We start from the raw sequence: 21,765 nt of genomic DNA on the forward strand, positions 1-21,765 counted from the left end.
TAGCGTTCAGTTTCTAAGTATGTCTCATCCATGCAGTAGAAAGATAGATCGCTCCTGGACGAATAGTGCTTGCACTCTGTAGATGGGCACTTTCTAATGCCACAATAGGCATTGTATTGAATTCTCTCTTAAACAATCTGAATGGAGATTTTGTACGCTGCTTCCTCCTGGCTTCTGATTGGCCAAACCCGCCACTGCTTTCAGAGGCGAACAAAGTTTCCTCCCTTGCAGATGCTCAAAGGGGCTGAATGGGCTGCTATTGTTGGTGCCGTATTATAGAGGCGGCAGGTCACAGGGCACAGGCTGCATTCATATGTAAAACGAGCGCCACATATAAGCCCCGCATTCCTTCACTCGGAGATTCTCTCACTCAGAGCAGCCAGTGACCACGACTGTCCCCCGCAGACCATGGGTACCAGTGCCGACGCGCCCGAGAAGAGCCAGCGGTGCAGCTTCAGAAAGGTGGGTCTGGGCGGGAAGTCGGGGCTAAGGGGCCAGGCGGGTCACTCACTGAAGGGAATGAATAGTGTCAGGAGCACGCTGAAGAAGGTGGGTTTGGGCGGGAACTGAGGAGTGATGGAGTCGGGTGCCTCATTCTCTGAAGGGGATGCGCAGTCAGGAGGCGCTGAGGAAAGTTAGACTGGAGGGAAACTGGGAGCTATGGAGGCCTGATATCCCACTCACTGAAGGCGACAAGTAAAGCCAAGAGCAGGTTGGGAAGGTGGCTGAGAAAGAGAAAGATTTCTCAGAACAGATCGAACAAAATGTAACAAAGCCTCGCAAGAAAAGCGGGCTGGAGTGTGCAGTCCGTACAGTGCCAGATATCCCACTCAAAAATGGGAATGCATGGAATTTCAAGGAAAAGACAATGTCAGACCCTGGAGTTCAGAATGCGCCATGTTTCCAGTAATAGATTGAATCGATTTAATAAGGCGCAACTTTAGAAAAACATTTGTAGAACCAAGGCACTGTGAGGCTAGCTTTTCCGGCCGCAGGTGAGAAATGAGTTTGGCATGAGGCTTGGGGTCTCTACAGAAAAGTGGGTCTGGAACTGGCGGGAGGCAGTGAGCTCCAGTCTCCAGACATCTCACTCATTAATGCTGTTAGCTGACACAGGTTGTTTTAAATATGTTTTGATGTCCGTCTTTCCCTCAGATTTCGAAACCTCTTATGGAAAAGAAGCGGAGGGCCCGGATCAACGTGTCTCTCGAGCAGCTGAAAACTCTCCTAGAAAAACACTACTCTCAGAATGTAAGTCCAGAAACACGTCGAGTTAACAATATAACTAATATCTGTCTATTGATACGTCGAGCAGCATGCAGCGGTTTATGTTTTTTTACAAGGATATACCCTACACGTGACATCTTTTGAATTTACCCTAAGAATTAGACTGAGGAAATTTGCTGTACTTTCGGCCAAAGTGTGTTCGGGATTCAATGCCATATTTTTGTGTATTGTACACTCTGCAAGTTGTATTTAAAAAAAAAAGAAACCCTCGCCAAACGGTCCTCACTGCTGTACTTAAAAAACACATCTTGTGGGCCGGCGCAAAACGAAATTACGCCGGGTCATTTCATTTGACGTAACTTTCGCAAAGCCAAACTCAGCTACCTCATTAGAGCGCGCCCTAGAGACACGTATTACAGAACATGGGGCAGATTTACAAGCCCCTTGCGCCACTTTTGCGTCAATTTTCCCACGTTAAAAGTGACGTAAAAGTGGCGCAAGGGGCTTGTCAATCTGCCCCCTGGTATGTTTCAAGTCGGGAGTTTCGCGGCCCTTTAGAAGACCTCCGGTAGGAAGGGGAACCCTGGCCCCTACACGTGTGATGAGGTCACTGAGTTTGGTTGAATGTGGGGATATAACACAGAAATAAAAAACAACACTCTAATTAAGCTTCAAAAGCGGGAGGCGGCGCCCTTAGAAAGGAATTAACTGAATTTCGCAATTCAAAAGGTCCAGTGGAAGCTGAGATTTGCCGCCAGAGTAGGCCTCAGCTGCAAAGCTCTCCAGAATGCTTTTCACGATTATCTCTACTCACTTGCATCAAGAATTTGACTAATCATAGGGTCTTTTTTTTAGATTAGGAAGCGCAAACTAGAAAAGGCAGATATTCTGGAGCTGACTGTGAAGTACTTGAAGAACATCCAGAGCGCTGCCCAAGGTGAGTTCCTGAAAATTAAAAACAGCAACAAAAGTATCAGTAATTAAATTATTGTTATCATCATACAACAGCAATAATAATAACATCGCGTGATAATTTCGTGCAATGACTTTTGTGTGCTTTTAAATAAAAACTTGCTTTAAAATATGATAGCCGCGTTTATTTCCGAGATGAAACTGTGTATGTGAGTCTTTTTAGAAGTTCAGCATATCACGAAACCCTTGAAAGCAGCATAGACTGTAAAGGAGACGTCACTCCCACTCAAAGCTGTTATATATATCATTCCAAAAGTGTATTGCATGTATCGCAAATCCCGTTTAAATCATATGAATGTATCGCCATTTGCGATTGGCATTTAGTTTCCAAAATATGCCACGAGACCTCACAGACGAGAGGAATGAGCTATATAGTTACTGTTAGCAGAGCCCAGCTTTCAATCTCCACATTTCCGCGTGCATTAAATTCTCTTTTCTTCTTCCTGTTTTCCTCAGGTGCGCCCTTGCTGAAGAGCGCCGAATACCAGACAGGCTTCCGGAGCTGTCTTTACGGCGTCAGCCAGTTCCTGCTGAGGTCGGAGGACGCCAGCGAGACCCTTTACCTCCGTTTGCTGCAGGACCTCGGGAGGACTCTTCCAGCAGCAGGCCCGGTCTTCAGGACCGCGGACGGCGGTCAGGCCTCCCAGAGAATCCTCCTTACAACCAGTCCCTGCCCTACAACCCCAGAGAACGGCCTGGCCTCTCAGAGGACCCTCTCCGCAGCCTGTCCTAGATTTAGGAACTCAGACAGCCGAATGGCCTCTCACAGGTCCCTCTCCACCGCTAGCCTGGGCATCAGTACCGCGGACAGCGTCCTGCCCCCAACTAGCCCCAGCTTCAGGACCACAGACAGCCCCCTGGCCCATCCGGCTGCGAGCAGACTGGGGCCGGAGGAGCAGGGCGCGGGAAAGAACAAGAGGGCCGGGGCCCAGCCTGGAGATGGGGTCAGCGCACAAACGCCCCCCAAGCAGGCTTCAAGGCGGGCACAGACCCATGAACTGAATATGGACTTTCCTTTGAGTTCTGTGCCTCTGCTATTAAACCCCAGCCTGCCATGTGCCCAAGAGCACCTTTCCGCTAGCAACAGGACTCTGCACTCTGCTGAAAGTGTGTGGCGCCCTTGGTAGCCCCGTCTTTTGAGGAGCTGTGGTTATTGTTCTTTATAAGAATGTGTACCGATCGACTGTACGTTGCTTCTATAATGGTGTAGATAACTTTTTTATTAATTCCTGTATGTACCAGGAGTAAAGGTTGTTGTAGCCTTAAATTGAATAATGCCTTTTTTTGTTGTTGAAGATTTTCTTGTGTAAAAAAATCTGTTTTGGCCTAATATAGAGGGACTGGACAATGCACTGCAGACCACCGACATCAAAATCATAGCTTCCAAATGGCACCATTTTACTGTAATCGTATTATGTCACCAACGGCTTAAATGTTCCGGGAACAGGACTTTGAGTTCCAGAACTTGTAGTTTGTTCGTTAACAGGGTCGCTACGGCCTTACAAATACCAGCATGCAAAGTGCTAACCAATAAAAAAACAGAAATGGCGGAAGATGACTCTTATAGCAGGGGACCCTTAGCATCTCGGCAACAAGCATGTGCTCATGTATTGAAAACATTATAACACGGATTGTAGCATCACAAGGACTTCCTGGAGAGTGGGGATGAACCGCAGCCATTTCCATTATTTGATTCCCAAAAGGAATGACACATATTGTCCTTGTATGCTCCTTTCTTAATTCCGTGTCCCATTTTGTGTTCTAACCATTAACCTGTAACTGTACTGTGCACTTTTGAGAATCGTTTTAAAATAAAAATGACTTAAATATCCGCGTGTATCCTTTGCAGTGCTTTGATTTGTCTCTGAAATGTGTCTTTTCGATGTTTGAATGCACAAGGCACCAAGAATGTGAAACTGTTGATTCTTGATTGATTTTACCAATCTCTTTCCTTTGTCTGCCAAATAGATTGATGTCAAGGCCCTCACTGTCTTGGTCTGTAGACCAAAACTTCTGCTTTGTCATTCACACACCCCAAACCCCTGTACTCTCACCTCTGTATCATTAAATAAGAGACATCACTATTAAAGCAAGACACACGTTCTATATCGAGTTAGGTATGTACCCTGCTTTCTCGGATTGTAGAAAAGCCCTTCTGAAATCGACACTAAGGCTGTCATTTTCTTTAAAAACGGTGTTTAGACTTCTTTAAAAACGGTGTTTAAACTGTCCAATGAATTAAGGGTGAAAAATTGGATTTATGTGAAATACACTAAATAAGAGAAACGATTGGCAGTTTGGGTGGTTAACGCCCGTGCTGCAGAAATTGGGGTCCCTCATGGCATTGGCTCAGCTTTTTAAACCACAGGCCAATCAAATGAGTACTATTTGGAAGGGTATGAGCAGAGTCACTGGGATTATGCGGTAGGGAAGGACCAAATTATGTGGCAGGGTTGACTAAATTGTGCATCAACTGAAGGCGAATCATGCAGCATTATGGGGCACAGTTTGTGGCAGTATTACTGCCATTTTGTCTTTTTTTGCACGTTAACAGTCTAAGAAAAGGTTCCACCGTATTGGTAACAGTTTAACACTCAAATACACCAACAGGCAATTAAAAGGGGAGCAGTCAACTTTTGTGACGGGCCTTCCACTGTGCAGCAACACATATTGAGGCATTTTAGTAACATTTGCTCAGGATGTGCTAGAAACAATTTTTTTTGTAAAATCTGCAAATTATGCAGCTGAAGATGCACTATTATTCAGTGGCGGCTCCTCTGCTAAGGCGGAGGAGCTTCGCCCCACTGCTATTTGAGCAGTGTCATAATGAAAATAAAATGAAAATAACATGACATTACTATCATTTTATCTTTCTGTATGGGACTGGAGCCAGGTCGGGGCGGGGTGAGGCTGAGCTCGCCAGAGCAAAGTGAGGAGTGTTTTGCATTCCCTAAGTGCGCATGACTGTTTGGCTGTCCCTCTTCAGCCGTACAAACAGTCATGCGCACTTAGCATGTTCTCCACCTGGCTGTGATGCACAGCCTTATAGAGAACATGGGCAGGCCCCCAGGCACTGCCTGAAGGGCCACACAGGCTGCTCAGACCAATTATGACCCTGCTCATGCAGCATCGTGATTGGCTCAGAGAGTCTGTTTTGGTGCTGCCAGTGCAGACGGAGAGGATGGAGGAGAGGCGTGCGGCGGCGAACGGAAGGTACGTTTATTTAGTTTTTTATCCAATGGGGGATTGGATAAAACCACCAACCCCCGTTCCGAGGCAGCCACCGCTGCTATTACTCAAATGTGGTGAATCCCTAATTATGCCGAAAATACTGCAGAATCTCAGTGGTACAGGTTAAGAGTAATGTGTCTCATTGCAGTGCTCGAACACTGTGGCAGGTCTTAAGGGTTACATTAGCATACCGTGGCTCAGCCAATAGTATTGGCATCAGTTGATTTCACTTGCAAGCTCATATTTCCGGTTGCAGTCCTCATACGCACATATACATGCTTGGAGGCGGTGGAGCCGCTATCACATAACACTCTGCAGCATCATGAGTCCAGCTCTAGTCTTCATATGCCACAAGTTACATTTGATTAAATAAAATGAGTACATAATTCTGGGGCATTTAACGCCCCCAAAACTTTATAGGGTTTATACTCCTGAATTTGTGCACTGCGACTGATAAACTGATCACATTTTGTCAACACATTGCTCCACCAGTTAACGAGTCATTGCAATTTATGAAAGAGGTTAGGTTTTGGTAGGTTGTTTCCACTCTGAATCACATTTAAATATGTGAGGACTGTCCTTCCCCAGTCCATCAATTAGGACACTAATACAGTTTGATCAAATGTTTCAGCACATTAACCCCTGTTAATTCCAGATTGCTGTTCAACCACTAAAGGGTGACCATTTGATCTTTTCAAATTGTCTACCATGTGTGCCACAATTTTTTATAACCTTTGATCTATTTGTGCTGGAAACCTTTGTTTTTGTTGAAATCCCCAAAAACCTTCTGTAGATGATGAAATATGTGGCATTTGTGTTGTGGAAACCCAATACCTGCAGACTCGCCCTTGATATAACATGATTGGCCTTAAACAGAAGCTACATTGAAGTTTTTCATGTTCTCTATTTTCAGCACTCTTTCGACTTAGACTTTGTGGAGTAGCGTGTTATCTGGCAGCTAAGCAAGAGTGTGAGTTTGTAAATCTTTGCTTATAGGTCTGAATGTATCACCTTTGACTACAGAACGTTTCACCACTGCTTTGGGGATTGTCATAGTCTGCGGAGGAGGATGGGTGTTGGCAGGTCATCAAGTGTGTGACACAGCATCAAATGCTAGTACATTTGTGCTCCAAGAACTACACTCGTCAAATGTGGCTGCACTATTTTTCAACAACACAATGTAAAAAGTATCATATTTTATGGACAATAGCTTGTGTTTGTATGTCCTTAAGGGTGCGACATACATAACATCACATGTTTGTGTATTTGTGATGGATGCACTGTGATGAACTCATGTGACACATAGTGCTCATCACCTCTGCTCTTTAGTACTCACAACAAATCGTGTGGAATATCATATGAAACATGGAATACTCGTGAATTTCAGTAATGAGTCTAATATCATTCTTCAACCATAGCTGATCCTGCACTAGCCACAGCTAGACTTCACACATTCACCGAATATGTATTATCCAGAAAAGAATCACTCACCACATCCCACAAATAAATAAGTGCACATGGGGGGAAAAGAGGAAGAAAGAGACTAAAAGAAAGGAAAATATAAAACCCAAGCTTCCACGGCGATACATCTTTTTGTATTTCTGGACAGTTTCCCCTACTGTGTCTTACGATATATTGAATCCTGTTCACCCACTGGTATTATATGGCAGCGAAGGTCCACATTATGAAGCAGGTTTGACTAAATTGTGCGTCAAGAAAAGGCAAATTATGCATCATAATGCAGAGAATTTTGTGAAAGAATTACATTAGTATTTTGTAATTGTTACACATGCTACCACTGTCTGGGCAAAGATGTCACCTCATTAGTATCAATGCAGCACCCAAATACAGCAATTTGCAACAGAAAGGTGACCAGTCAACCTTTGAGAAGGGTCTTCAACTTTTCTGCAAAGTGTGTATTGACGTTTTTAGTAACTTTTGATCAGTTTGAGCTAGAAACAATTTTTTTGTTAAAATATGCAGCTTATGCAGCAAATGATGGATTTTATGGTAAATGCAGAAAATCCATAATTATGTGGAAAAGTCGCAGCCGTAAAATCGGAGGATTCCAGTGCCCCTGGTACTGATGCATGTACAGTAACACCCAATGTTAGGAGGGAAACTTTGCCACACCATCACAGTGGCAGCTGATGCACAATGGTTTTTGTAGGCTGGAGCCATCTGAGGCTGTCACCAAATGTATGATTCAGGGTTCCTATTTACTTAGTAAGGACTTGTTATTGAACTATTTAACAGTAATTAATCTATTCAGAATGGAATTGAAGCATGAAAATCTTGTGGAGTCTGAATTCTTACAATTCTTTAGACCATTACAGTTCATTTTATTAGATTATCTGCTCCTAAAATGGCAGCTGGCATCTTTCCTCAAACGCTATTTGAAGGTGAAAAGTGTTGCATTTCAGTCTGTAGATCTTTGACCTGATACCCTTGGCATGGTATTCCTCCAGACATTTTGCCCTTACACCCCTGTTTTGGCTGAACTCAGTTGTGTTGGCATTATGACTCTGTTCACGTTACCCCTGCTAATCAGTAATAAAGTGCTTAAGCTTTCCCTTCTAAACATGGTACAATTGGTATACACCTGATTGGTACATCCACTTTACTAATAAACCCCTAGCACATTGCACTATATGTACCCAGGGCCTGTAAATTAAAATGCTACTAGTGGGCATCACCCCTCATTTTTCCACCCTCTAGTAGCACATTAAAACATTTCTCAGACCTGCCACTACAGCTTAGAGTGCAGTTTTAAACTGCCATTTTGACTTGACAAAATAACACTTTTTCTAGGCCTAAGCCTTACTTTTCAGTACTTATAAGTCACCTCTAAAGTGGGCCCCAATAGCTCATAGGGCAGGGTGCATCATATTTAAATAGTAGGACATATCCACTTAAGTTTTAGATGTCCTGACAGTGAAAAACTGGTAACCTAAGTTTTCACTGTTGCAAGGCTTTCTCTCCCACAGACTAACACTGGGTTACCTGAATTGTAATTTAAAATCCCCTTTTATGGTAAAGTCAGATTTTGAGAAACGTTTCTAAAAATGCCACTTTTAGACAGTTGACGTAGCCGTCAAGTGCACTACTATAAAACACTCCGATGGAGTGTGTTACATTTTGTTCTGCAAGTAATCATATTTCACTAGTAAATACAAATGTAGGGGCATAGATCAAAAGGCCCGAATTTTTAACGGTAAACAATGAAGTAATACAAGAAAAATCTTTTTTTATTGAGCAACCTTCATCAGTCTTCCAAAGAGAACTTCAATCAGTTGTGAAGAATACAAGTTGACAGTATCTCACAGATTATAGGTAAGTTCCAATGCATTTCGGGGGGCATAAACAATTGCCCTTCTTCAGGGGCGTCTGAAAATACTGAGTTTGCACAGCCCGAGTGGCAGTGCCAAAATTATTCTTGTCTCGCTACACATGTCGTGGGGAAAAGACAGAAAAAGCAATTGTGCACGGAGTGACTAAAGTATCCTAAGTGCAAAAAAAAAAAAAATGACAAGGAACTGCATTAGTAAGGCAGTATGCCGTGAGAATCACTCTAATAGTGCTGTACACAAATAATGATAGGTTCTTACTGGTTCAAAAAGACGACTATCTCTGGGAACGGGGTTCACAGGTACTAGCTGAGGGTGAGGAACTCCAACTTTGTATATGCTATGATGTGAAAGAAAAGCTGTAAATCAAGGGTAAACGAAATGGAGGCAGAACAAGAAGCAGACTGGCAAAAACAGGACTTACTGAAAATGCATATGCTGTAAGTAAACCGATGGGATGGCGGCGTGCTTCAGCACAGAGAGGAGGAAGTGTACGCTTAGGGATGCTGTGGAGCACTATGTAGTGGGGAGGCGTAGAGAATTCTGCAACATGAGAAATGCAAAGACAGTGAGGGTGGGGTAAAAGTGTGTTAACAAACAGCAAAACAAAATATAAAATGCTTACCGCTCAGGCGTATGGTACAGAGGCGAAAGGGGAACAGCTACTGAGAACAACCGGGAAAGGCAGCGGCATGGGCGTGCCCTACCAGGAAGTTAAATGCACGCCCACGATATCACGTGGTAAATGTAGAATGGTGTTAATGGAAAGAGGACTGAGTGTGGAAATGTGAATGAGCTCGCGGAAAAGGTAACGCGAGGTTGCGCTGTTATTCACAGAAGGCATTTAGGAGTCCTAAAGTTAGGACTCCTAACTTCTGTGAATACCGAAATGAGTAAGTACCTTCTGTGAATAACAAAATGAGTAAGTGCCTTCTGTGAATACCAAAATGGTAGTAAGTTTAGGATTTTGTCTTAAGTTAGTTCTGTGAATCGGGCCCCCTTAGATTAGTTACAATGTCATCTTTTATAGTGGGCTTCCCATAGCAAGCGTTAGAATAATATTTAGTACATTTGTAATTGATAGTTTCCATGCTTGTACTTTTGTAATTGTATTCCTTTCTGTGATGAATCTTGCTCTTTTTGTCATTGTGTCTGAAAATAGTATAATAATATAAAGAATGAAATGTTTGAAATGTATAATATGCTGCTTATTGACATACAAAATTATGGCACTCATTTTCTATTTCATACTTATATTTGTGTTCTTGCTGGAAAAAGCAGTCTTTTGTCACAGTTTCTTTTGGGGGTGTTGTAATGTGGACCATGAGGTCCCTTTTCAGTTGGAAGAAGCATTGTTATAATTTAATTTTAAATGTTTGTTTGTTGGTAGGTAGTGGTAGCTGAAGGAGTTAGATTTTTATTTTTTAAACATTTTAGGGTGAGTTGTTGTCTACTAATATTTAAAATATACTTATGTTGTGTGTGTCTTTATCCAGGTAAATGGTTGGTGTCTTTTTTTTGGCCTGGGCAGTGAACTCCGCTCTGTTCGTGGAGTTTGCAGACTTTCCTGCAATCCGCGGAGCACACAGAGTTGCAAAAAATTCCACTCTGCAAAGCGAAGTGGAGTTTTTTTCCCTGTTCGAGCTCGCACAAGCATGGAAAATCAAACACTAGACCACTTCCGAGCGAGTTTTCTCAATATGGGCAGTCGCGGATTGTCACAACTGCTTGCATTGAGAAACCATCCGTTCGGTTGAGGAAGCTGACGCTCGAATAGGAAATCTACTTGAGCGGCAGCAAGAAGCAGCGCCCCGTGCGGTGTGCATGGTGTTGTTCATGGTTATTTCCCAGCACGGGACAAGCACCCAGTGCTAAGAATTGGCACAAATGGCTCAACCTAACACACTTCGCCAGTTGCGTAGCACAACAGAGTTTTTTAGTTACTTCGCAGAGTTCTACATAATGGAACTCCACAAACTCCGCTCTGGCATAGTCTTTTTTCAGTAGATTAGCAGCTTCTTGATGTTGTTGTAATTTCATTGTAGGATCTAAACGTAAAGTCATAAAAGCAGTAGAGAGTTTTGTAAGTTATTTGTTATTTGTTATTTTATATTTTTTAATTTAATTCATTTTATGATTTAGTTTAAATAAGTGTTTGACTTACTTTGAAAGGTAGTTTTATATATTTTTCTATTTTTGTTTTCAGGTTGTGATTGGAAAATCCAGTGGAACTCCTCTTCTTGCAGCTTTTGTAGTTATATGCTGTATATATGTGTGCCATTTATATTGTTAGTTTGTTCGTATAATTGTATTGGTTAATTTTGTTTATGGTCTGTTTTTATTGGTTAGTTATTTGTTAGTTTTCTTTCAGTTTGATATTTTGTTCAGTTATAGCCTTTTATAGTGAATGCTAACTACTGTTTATTTTAAAATGCTGAATTTATATATTTCAATAATTTTAATTTAATGCATATATGCATATATCTTTAATATTATTTTAGTTTAATGTTTAAATGTTAATAATTATTGGAGCTATTTTTTGCTAATATTTTGATGTATTGAAGTTAATGTTTTTGGGGTAATTTATGTGTATTTTAGTAAAGTAAAATGGTCATAAGAGTGTTAGAATATTTATATGTTATTTTTACTTTTTGTTTGATGTAAAATGTTTTTTTTTTTATGTTTTGTAATTAAAATATTTTTTTAGGGTGATATTCATATAGTTGATATTGCATATTTGTGACTATTTATATGTTAATTGGGGAACGGTCGGAACAACGCGGTTTCAGCCACTTGTGTCCCAACAACGCAAGCGCAACCACGCATGCCTTAACCACACAAATGCCTTAACCATGCATATACGTGGTTAATGCAGTGCGCAGTCTAGCTGCTGGAATGGACATGCTGAAGAAGGAAGAGGAAGGATCGAGAGGAACGCGGTGAGGTAAGTGGGGCAGGGTTTTCAAGAGTTGGGGTAGTTTTCAGGACTGGGGGATCGGGGTTGTTTTCAGAGCTGGGGTAGTTGTGCAAGTTTTTTGGGCTTGGGGGGTTGGGGTAGCTTTTTGGGCTCATGGGGAGAGTCAGGTTCGTTTTTAGAGCTTGGTGCGGGAGGGGGTTGGTTTTTGGGAGGAGGAGGGTAGTTTTAGGTCTCAGGGTGGGGGCTTTGGGGGCCGTTTTAGGGCCCAGGGCCTGGGGCAGGGACCGGGATACACTTTAGGGCTTAGGGGGCAGGGATGTTTAAAGTGCTCGGGGTAAGGGTTTGGTTTTCAAGAGGGAGAGGGGTAGTTTTAGGGCTCACAGCATGGGGCAGGGGTTGCGGCATTACACTTATCTGATCTGTCTTACCCACGCTCATGTCTTTGGCATACATGCCTTAAAAAAGCATATTTCATTGTAAAGGCATGCATGGTAAAGGCATATGCGTGGTTAAGACTTGAGTGGTAAAGACCACGTGGAACTGATATGCATGGTAATCGCATGCGTGGTTCCATCACACAACCATATTTATTTAAAGGTTACAATATTTTTTTGTCAATTATTTTTTGTTATCCATCTTAGAGGAAATAGGTATTTTTAACAGTGATATTACAGTGATATTTTTTTAGGTGATCGATATTTGTGTTTTTACTAATTATGTATAGGAAGGCAATACTTTTGTGAATAATATTTAATTTGTGTGAAATGATATTATGTGCATCAATATTATGTTATTGATTCAATATCCATGCCTCCACGGCACAGGTCCAGACTGACAGGAAGATCATGTGAGGTGAAGATATGTGATGTTTCTGTTTTTCTCTCCCTTGTCCCATTCCCCTGGTCTACCACTGATGGCATACTAATACTCTGCATGGTCACTGGTGGCTCCAAGGAAGAGTGGATGTTAGCAAGGCTCCTGTTGGATCTTCAACCGTGACACAAACAGGCCAAAAATAACCCTTATCATTCCAATACATTGGTCTTTTTTAGTAAGACCTCTTCAAAAGAGGACTAGTTAATTGTGAAACATTGAGCTATTTGGACTAATTTATAGAATGCTGTGAAATGCCTGCTACTGCAGCAAATGACGTAATTTCATTAACACATTTTGAGTGGACAGTATTTCAGCAAAATTAACTGCAAATGGGAAATAACTCGTGGAACTACGATGCCTAAAAGATTTTCCATATTTAGTTGCATAGTTTTACATCCTTGGTGACAACTACTTTTTCTTTTCTCTTAAGGAACATTCCTGCATTTACAATTCCGTAACACCACGCCATTCAAAAGTAGTGAAATGCAATCAGTACTTAATTAATGGCAGTGTGAACGCCTGGAAAGTTTTTGCACTTGATTTGTACTGGTGGTTGTAAAGGTGGACATCATGGGCCACATACATACATTCTCAGAGGGTGCAATGGGCATGTTCGACCACTTTTGTGCCCTGGGGGCACAGTAATATTACAGAAGGTGCCACTGATATTTGTGTGGCCCCTTCTGTAATACAGATAGTGCAGGCACACATATAGCATGGGCACTATCTAAAGAAGTAATTCCCTTATTTGCATTGGGTCGTGGCCCCATGCAAATGAAGGGAAAACTTTGCCTCCATGCTCAAGCTATATAATGAACATTGGTGCTGGGGCAAGGTGGCCGTCGGGTAGCGCACTGACTGTTTGTTACAAAAAGGGGGCATACAGTGGGTCCTCCTCCTGATTCTAATTATTTGGGGGGGGTGGGGTAAGAGGGTTTCATGAATGTCCCAGACGTCTTCCTGCAGGCGAGTGAAGTCACTCCCTGCACCCACCTGCAGGTGACCTCTGTCCCTGCTTTGAAATGCAGATGGGTGCCACCTGTACCTTGAAAGACAGAGTGGCTCGTTGAAGCAGTCGTTCCATCTTTCACTAATGCAGTGCCCTCAGGGTGCACTGTCCCTGTTGGTGCCCCCGCAGCAATTTGATGGTGTGCTACAGGGATAACACGGACAGTGCACTCTTTTTGTAATACATCCCCAGCACTCATTTTTGGGGATGCAAGATTACTTTTCATCATCAATGTTGAAGGCATAATGTTATATGATGGGTAAGATGGAAGTGGGCAGGGGCGGTGGGTGAGATTTTAAAGTGGTGGGGCGCAAACGAATTAGCATACAGCACCGTAGCGAGCGAGCGCAGCGAGCGAGCCCGAACCCCAAAAGGGGGGTTTGGGGGGATAACCCCCCCCAAGAAAATTTTGAAAAAAAAGAAGAAAAATCGTGCATTTTCAAGCAAATTTGAGAAAGCAGGAAGGTTAATAAAGCAATTGTGAAAGTGCAGTTATTACATTAATAGATGGCATAACATAGGTAGCTGCTTATTCAGTATTACCACAGAGCTTCATACATTCTGTCCTATTATGCTCAGGTGCTGAATTCAGACTATAAGACTCATGGAAATCTCAGCTCTAAGAGTAGAAGAAGTTGCACAGCAGTGTAATGGTTGCCAGGCTCGTTCCGCAGGAGCGTCAGGAACTTGAAGAAAAGTCCACAGTCTTCCCCTACGGCCTTCCGACTCTATTAGACTCTAGAGTAACGAATGGCACGCAAGGGGAAAACAGGGAAACAAAACAAGGAAAGGCGGGGGAAGAAAAACAGTCTTACAACATACTGAATAAGACTCTAGAGTAACGAATGGCAAGCAAGGGGAAAACAGGGAAACAAAACAAGGAAAGGCGGGGGAAGAAAAACAGTCTTACAATATACTGAATATAAAAGAGGCAGCGCAATGCGCTGTTACCGTGATTCTGGTTGAGCTGAACTTTGTACACACACTTCACATAGGTCCACGCAAGTACCCCAAATATAAATGGTATAAAGCAGTGTTTCCCAAACTGTGGTCACATTCCCAGGGGGGTCCTCAGGCAGTAATTTTAAAAGCACAAAAAAGTTCCTTGTAGAATCAGCAGTTTTCCAGCAACAATAAAAGTGTCAAGATTACGTCGGTGATTAATGTACCTGCTGGAGAGAGATGAGAGTTGTGTCAAGTGGCAGCTTTGACTTATCTAATGTAGCACAGAGGGTTAATATGCCTACTGCAAAGAACGTGTACCATGCATTTTGAAAAACATTTTTTATGTGCCTAGGTTAGTGGGTTACTGCTTTAGTCACAGATTCTTTTGTTACTGTGCAGTTCATAAGTGACAACCGTAATCTAGCACAGTGACCTATAAACTGTCATCAAAGAGCTGCTTGCAAGCTGCATGATACAAGTTAGAAACATATGTTTGTTTCAAGTCTTTCATTATCCTAATCCTGCTAAAAAGGTTTATTTGGGTGGAAATACATTTTTATTGTTAAAGTCAATGCTAACCACTGTTATGTTCTGAATCCTGAGTTTGTGCTTCTCCAGACCAAGCACTCTTTAAAAATGCCTACCAGTATGAATAACATGTGAATCCTACACCCTGTAGTCGCATTTGCCTTGTGTAACATTTTCTATACACTGATTTACACGTATGAATCATTGTCTCCATGGGGCAGATTTGCAAGAAAATTGACTGTGTGTCGCAAGCCATTTGGCTGCGCCGCACTGAGTCACTTTCGAAGCACAGGGATGCGACATATTTACAACAATATGTTGCATCTCTGTGCTTCCCCCTGTGCTGGCGCACAAACTGCTGCCATACGCCTGCACAGGCACATTTGCACCATGGTGCAAGGATGCCTGTGTCGTGGGGAGATTGTTTATGTGCAGGAAGTAACCCTTCCTGCATGTAAACAATCAGAAATGGTGTTTTTCAACTTCTAAGTGTGCTGCATTAGCACACATAGAACTTGCAAAACGTCATTGTTTTACTGATTGTTTATGTGCAGGAAGGGACACCTTCCTGTACATAAACAATCACCAGAGGTAATATCCTTTTTCTATGCGTGCTGCAGAATGCAACATGCATAGAAAGAGGAGAAATTAATAAATTTCTCCAAGTTGCCCCTCCCTACGCCTCCCCTGGGGTGGCGTAGCATTCAGACACATTTCCAGATTTACGATTCCTCGTAAATCTGGAAATGTGTCTGGTTCCATGGGTTATGCGTGGGAACACCCACAGCAACACTCATGGAACGTCCCTTTCACGTAAAGTGCTGTGTGCAATTGGGCCATATTTACAAGACCAGTAAAAGTCACGCAGGGTTGCTTTTCCTGCCTTGGAAATATGGGGCACTAAAAATAAATGCGTCACTGGTGCATCACTTTTTGTGACGCACCTGTGGCGCAAGGGGCTTGTAAATCAGCCCCTATATGTGTGTGATTTAAGGTGCTCTGACATCGTTCAATGGTATGAGAGATGTTATAAAACAAATTAAATACATGTGACAGAGGGGCTATGGAGAGATGAGAGGCACTGTTGGAGGAGGGGATAATATGGGAATCATTGAAGAACCCCAACAAAGATTGTCATATCCTGGTGCATAGTAAGGTCATCATTTACTACTCTTTAAAAGCTGATACAATTCAATATATAATGATACATTTGTTGTAGACTGCACCATTGTTTCCTAAATTGTCTTGGGGGGAGAGCCTCCCAAAGCCCCCTTTGTAGTGGTCAGGCGCACTCACTGCACTAGGTGTGCACTGTATGGGGACTGGTCTGAAAACATTTGCCTGGGCTGCTTTGGGTTTCCAGTCTGGCCCTGGCAGGAGTCTCATACTGCGAAATAAAACCAACCATTTAAAAGTTAGTCATGGAGATGCAGCGCTAACCCTCCTGTTTTTTGCTAATTCTTTCGATATAAAATACTAAAATCCTTAGTAATTCGAGTATCCGTTTTGTGTGCACACGTGTGTTTATTGTTTTCGAATTACTGTTTTAATGTTTGAAATTTAAGTCATACAAATTGCTTGGGGGTCCCCGGCTTCCAGTGGTGACTCAATTGGGGTCCTCAGGAGTAAACAGTTTGGGAACCACTGGTATAAAGGTTTTCGCAATTTGCCAAGGGGAAAGGTTTGATAGGCAACACAAGCAACGAATCGTTCACCCTGCGGGAGACAGGTCCGGCCAGTGAACAAAGGTGAGCAAATCTGTGTAGTCTCCAAATAGAACAAACACTACAAAACTTTTAAAAACAGAGATAACAATGCATTTCTTACCTCAATCAGAATTTTTTGTATTCAAACAAGTAGCAGCATTCACTTTTTGTAGATGAAATCCGCACGTCTCTCTTTCAGTGTAGCAAACTTGTCAATTACTTTCATGTTGAAGTCCGGTATCTTTTGGACTAGCTTGCTCTCTACAGATAGCATCGCCAAAGCATTTAGTCTTTCCTCTAGCATGGTGTTCCTGAGGAATGTCTTTATGCGCTTTAAGGCTGAAAAACATCGTTCAGCTTCTACTGTTGTCATTGGAGTCGTAATCACAATTTTTAGTAAAGTCACTGTCGCTGTAAGTGAGTTTTCCATATGCAGTTTATGAATTAAACTCAGCAAAGTCAAGGCGCTTGTGGCCTTCCGGTACACAGGCATTCCGTAGAGTACAGTTAACTCAGTTCTCAGCTGCTCTTTTTTGAGCATAGGATACGCTTCCACAGCCTGATTCAGAGCACGCTCAGGGAAGGATTCATCATATTGTGCAAACTCTTTACCTTGCAATAAAGTCGCACTCACCAAATGTTTTGTGAACGAAAAGCGTTCTTTCGCCTGCACAATTACAATGTCACATATCTCCTTTCCAATTCGAACCAGAGAGGTGATGTTTTGTCTGCGGTTTGCAAAAACAGAATGCTGCGGCAGTTTGCTCTCTAAATCTTCAACCCCATCTCTCACTTTCATAATCTGTTGTACAAATGCAGATGTATTGGCTTTCACAGAGACAGTATCTAGGTCTTTTCTTTGCAACTGATCGTATAACACATCAACAGGAATCATTATGTCATGAAATAAAAACAGTAAGAACTGAAACTCTTTGTCTTGTAGTGTTCTAATAAAGCCATGGGCTTCATTCTGACTTGTGTGATCAAAGTCTGCTCTGGATGCTATGGCGACAAAACATTTCTCAAGGCCCTCCCTCTGTTCAAAGATTAAGTTGACTGTACGAATGTGAAAGTTCCAACAAGTTGAGGATCCCCTTGGTACGCTTTTGTCCACAATCTCATGAAGGGCTTCTGTTCTTTTGGGGGAACGTGTGAAGAATGCTGCTATGCCTCCGATATCCTGAAAGAAGACTCGTGTCTCTCTGATCTTTGATACCGCCTGTTGCATAATAAGATTGAGTTGGTGGGCGTAACAGTGCACAAAATGAGCATTAGGGTACACATCTCGAATTCTCTTCTGAACTCCACTAAGGCTCCCACTCATTACGGATGCACCGTCATAGCTTTGTGCGATAAGCTTTTGTTTTTGAGGCAGGTCCGGGAAAATTAAGTCCAGTTGACACAGTATTGCTTCAGTGATGGTTGCTGCACTAGAGTCACTTAAATGCGTGAAGCCATAAAATCTTTCCACAATGTTTCTGTCACTGTCAAGGTACCGAAACACTAACACGGACTGTGTTTGAGTGGACACATCAGTGGTGTCATCAGCCTGAATAGCCACAAAGTCTGTGTTTCGCAACTCTTGCACAATATGGCTTCTTATAATTTCGAGCATACAGTCAAGGAGTTCATTTTGTATTGTATTAGAGGTGCCCTTAAAGACTGTAGCATGTGCTAAATGTCTTTCCAAATCCTGGTCTATGGTTGACATTAAATCCACTAGGCCTCGGAAGATCCCAGGTTTTGAGGAAGTTTCCGATTCATCATGGCCTCGCAATGCCAGTTCGAAAGCACCACAGAAACGAATGCAATCAATGATCTTGGATAGATTTTGTCTGTTCTTATCCACAGCTTCATTGTGTTTTTGAATGGATTTGCGATACGCATCATTTATCTGCTGCTCAATTGGTGCGTCTTCCCCCAACATTCCCAGTCTTGTCAGGTTTTCCAGATGATTTCTTGTGAGCGCATGCTTCTTTATTTTTTCAGCGATGTGCTTCAGGTCGACCATTCCTTGCCGTGTCCAAGAAAAGTCACCGCCAAACAGCAAGCAGGGGAAGCAGAACAGAGAATTGCGTATAGGGCAGCCTGTAAGCCAATCAGCTTTTGTGTACCAGGCATTTGAGAATGTACGTTTTGACATTTTTCCTCTGTCCTGGGTAGTTTGCTGTAGGTTTATTTCAGGCTGATGAGGTCCCAATTCTTTTAACTTCAGTTTTTGTTCAAGTGGCCGTGACTGGAATGACTTTGTAATCAGCTCTTGTACTGTATTCATGATGGGGTGTCGGGTGTTGCTGGCCTTACCAATATATATATATATATATATATATATTAAAGAAACCTGTCAATAATCAAAGTACAACGTATAAGGTGCAGTGCAATAATATCAAATTTCAGTATAAATACATTATACATATATATTGTGTGCATTATCCTAATACATCTCAAATGACTGCTAAAAATAGAGCCGTACTGCCTCCTGCCTCTCTGTGCCATAGTGTTGCTGGAGGCACTGAAAGACACTGCTTGAGGGCCTTGAGAGTGACCACATGACATACATGCTCTAACTACGATGTAAAAAAATATATAGCATCAGTTGCCTTACCTTTAACACTGGTGTTTGCTGGGTTGTAGCCGGGGTCGGGTGAGAGAGCAGCAAAGGAGGTTGGGGTCCTCTTGTTGTTTGCTGGAAAATTGCCCCAAAATGCGGTAATGTTTCAGGTTGTCAGGTGCTGAAAATGAAAAGATAACAATTTATTTTTGAAACAGTAGGGTAATAAAACAAAGACTGTGGGGAAAAAACATAACGCTCCAATAAGCATTAATATGAACAATACCCATTACAATTCACAAAACAATAAAGGCAGGCTCGCAACGCACTGGGAAATTCACAGATTTCATTTGAATCAGATTAAATATTCACCAGTGTACATTCAAAAGTTAAAACTTTTATTTAGCTATCCGCATGTTTTTGGATGTCAGCACACGGGGAGGCCGGTTTTGTTACAGTAGCGTAGCTGCAATATCGGCCCCCAGCAACAAAAGAGGCACAAAGCCTTCTGCTAGCACCCCTACCACCCTCATACCCGCCACGCGGCCGGCTGAGCTCTTGACCAGTTTTGGTTCCCAGTCCAGCCCTGGTCCCTGACCATCCCTTTGACACTTATAACATGGGACTCTGCTTTTAAAGGAATTTTCAGACTGGTGGTTGTGCTCCACGAATAAAATGTTAATGACGACTTGAAGATAATTAATATCCAGTATGGGAGGCGGGGCTTTCTTAGTTCAGGCCCCTAACCCAGAAACTTTCACCCGGAGAACCTCCGAATTATTTTCGTCACTTATTCTATTATAAAGATCGACGATGCTGCCCTCGGAGCCTTCCGTACAGGTTCACTCACTTCAGTCGGCTAAATTAAACAAATGGGTTCTGCTTCAGACTGCGCGCGCTGCTGTTCCTGTCCGCAGGGAGTCGGCGCTGCTGTAATTCGTGCACTTTTGAATCCATAATCATATGGAAAATAGGAGCTCTTCTAATTTATGCGCGTGCTTGACAGGACGCTTGTTCGCAGTTCTTCTGGGAGATAACACATTTCCATACCTCGAGTTCTGATCCGGGATGATTATACAAACGAGAGAGACGGTGCGAAGTTTTGAGGCAACTTTTTTTTAAACCAGCTACTCTTCTTCTAAGATGTAGAAATGACGCATTTTAAAGAAACGAGCACGCGATGGTGAAGTGCCTTTTTCAGCAACAAACATAAATAAAGCTGGCTGATTCAGTTCTGATCAAATATGTTTGTACATTTACTGTTAATATGTCATCATGCCCCGAGGTCAATTCCGTTTTATCATTTGATTTTCAAGCGAGGGAGTATATCTGATTACCTGTTACAGATGGCCCCCGCACAGGAGGTGTTTCAGACCTGCTTATATGATTTGCCCTGAATACATACACATACGGATCGGGGCTACTCACAAATAGAGCAGCCCAAGGGGCCATCAACTTACTTCAGTTCACTGAGTTCAGTTATTCATCTGGTCAGTCCGCCCCCCGCCATAAATACTTGTATCTGTAGAAGTGTGCGTTGGGTTTACGATAACTTAATCCCCAAGTCAATAATAACCTATTTAAGGCGTGTCCATGACTTTGGTGGTTGAAATGGCAGATTCCCAGTGAGGTCAATGACCCCACATATACGCGGATCAGTCCTGCTTCAAAGGTGTGTATTGAAATCTCCCGCCCAGACAATAAATATAGGTCTGGGGTAGAGAGAGAGCAAATCCTCACCAATTCTCCCAAACTCATCAACCACTGCTGTAGGTTTAGCAAAGTATTTATTATAGAAGTTTATCAACATTAAATCGGGCTCTTCCGCCCATTGGCCACTAAAATATGAGAATGTGGCGAAGTGTTCAGGAAAGTGTCCTTCTCAAGTGTGAGCTATAAGTGTCAGTAAAGCACCTTTGGATCTACCCGAGCTCGAGGGAGGTGCTGGAGGCAAATACATTCGGAATTCCGCAACTCCCTGTGCCATTCCGAGCTGCCTTTTTTATTATTATGGCCTCCTATATTCCATGAGAGAAGTGAGGTGTCAATTTGAGCCCCCGGGGGCAAATACACCCCTTGATGGTAGCATATATGACGCGGTGCGGGTTATGGATGCCTTGCAGGTAAAAATCTGATCCATGCAGCCCACCCAAATTATTTACATCAATTGGTGCGTTTAAACCTTTGCTCATCAAATTATTGGGTGGATGGACTTGGATAAGTGAAGTAGAAAGTCAGTCACAAGTATCCATGTTCTACAGAGGGGCCAACCTGTAGGTAGAATACTATTGGCTGGCCTAGAAGTAGAAACCAAATGTCTATTTGCAAAATGGCTCAGACTCTGTGTATTCGATCTATACATAGCTGGTGGCTTATAAAACAAGCATTGGCATAGCTAATAGGTCTCGCCTTTGGGACCTTTTAAGTATTTAGCCATGCAACACTTGATGTTGTTG

General features: G+C 42.6%; 1 protein-coding gene across 2 annotated transcripts; it reads left to right on the forward strand.

Moving 5' to 3' along the window:
- Nucleotides 1-378: 378 nt before the first annotated feature.
- On the forward strand, nucleotides 379-4,030 carry HES3 (hes family bHLH transcription factor 3). 2 transcript variants are annotated; one of them, XM_085615179.1, is made up of 4 exons: nucleotides 379-462; nucleotides 1,156-1,251; nucleotides 2,083-2,164; nucleotides 2,656-4,030. In XM_085615179.1, the coding sequence occupies exons 1-4, from the start codon at nucleotides 409-411 to the stop codon at nucleotides 3,324-3,326; spliced, it is 903 nt and encodes a 300-aa protein (XP_085471305.1). In that variant the 5' UTR covers nucleotides 379-408; the 3' UTR covers nucleotides 3,327-4,030. The 2 variants fall into 2 exon arrangements, with proteins under 2 accessions (XP_085471305.1, XP_085471307.1); XM_085615181.1 differs by having other exon boundaries at nucleotides 422-462; nucleotides 2,088-2,164.
- The last annotated feature ends 17,735 nt before the right edge of the window (nucleotides 4,031-21,765 follow it).

Source organism: Triturus cristatus, chromosome 1_2 (genome assembly GCF_964204655.1).
Source record: "Triturus cristatus chromosome 1_2, aTriCri1.1, whole genome shotgun sequence".
NCBI classification, from domain to species: Eukaryota; Metazoa; Chordata; class Amphibia; order Caudata; family Salamandridae; genus Triturus; species Triturus cristatus.

What these genes read in the sequence shown, in the direction of transcription:
- HES3 (XM_085615179.1), top strand. Translation starts at nt 409, where the DNA reads ATGGGTACCAGTGCCGACGCGCCCGAGAAGAGCCAGCGGTGCAGCTTC. An exon ending in AAAAACACTACTCTCAGAAT is followed by an intron (nt 1,252 to 2,082) that starts GTAAGTCCAGAA and finishes TCTTTTTTTTAG; the next exon opens with ATTAGGAAGCGCAAACTAGA. An exon ending in CATCCAGAGCGCTGCCCAAG is followed by an intron (nt 2,165 to 2,655) that starts GTGAGTTCCTGA and finishes TGTTTTCCTCAG; the next exon opens with GTGCGCCCTTGCTGAAGAGC.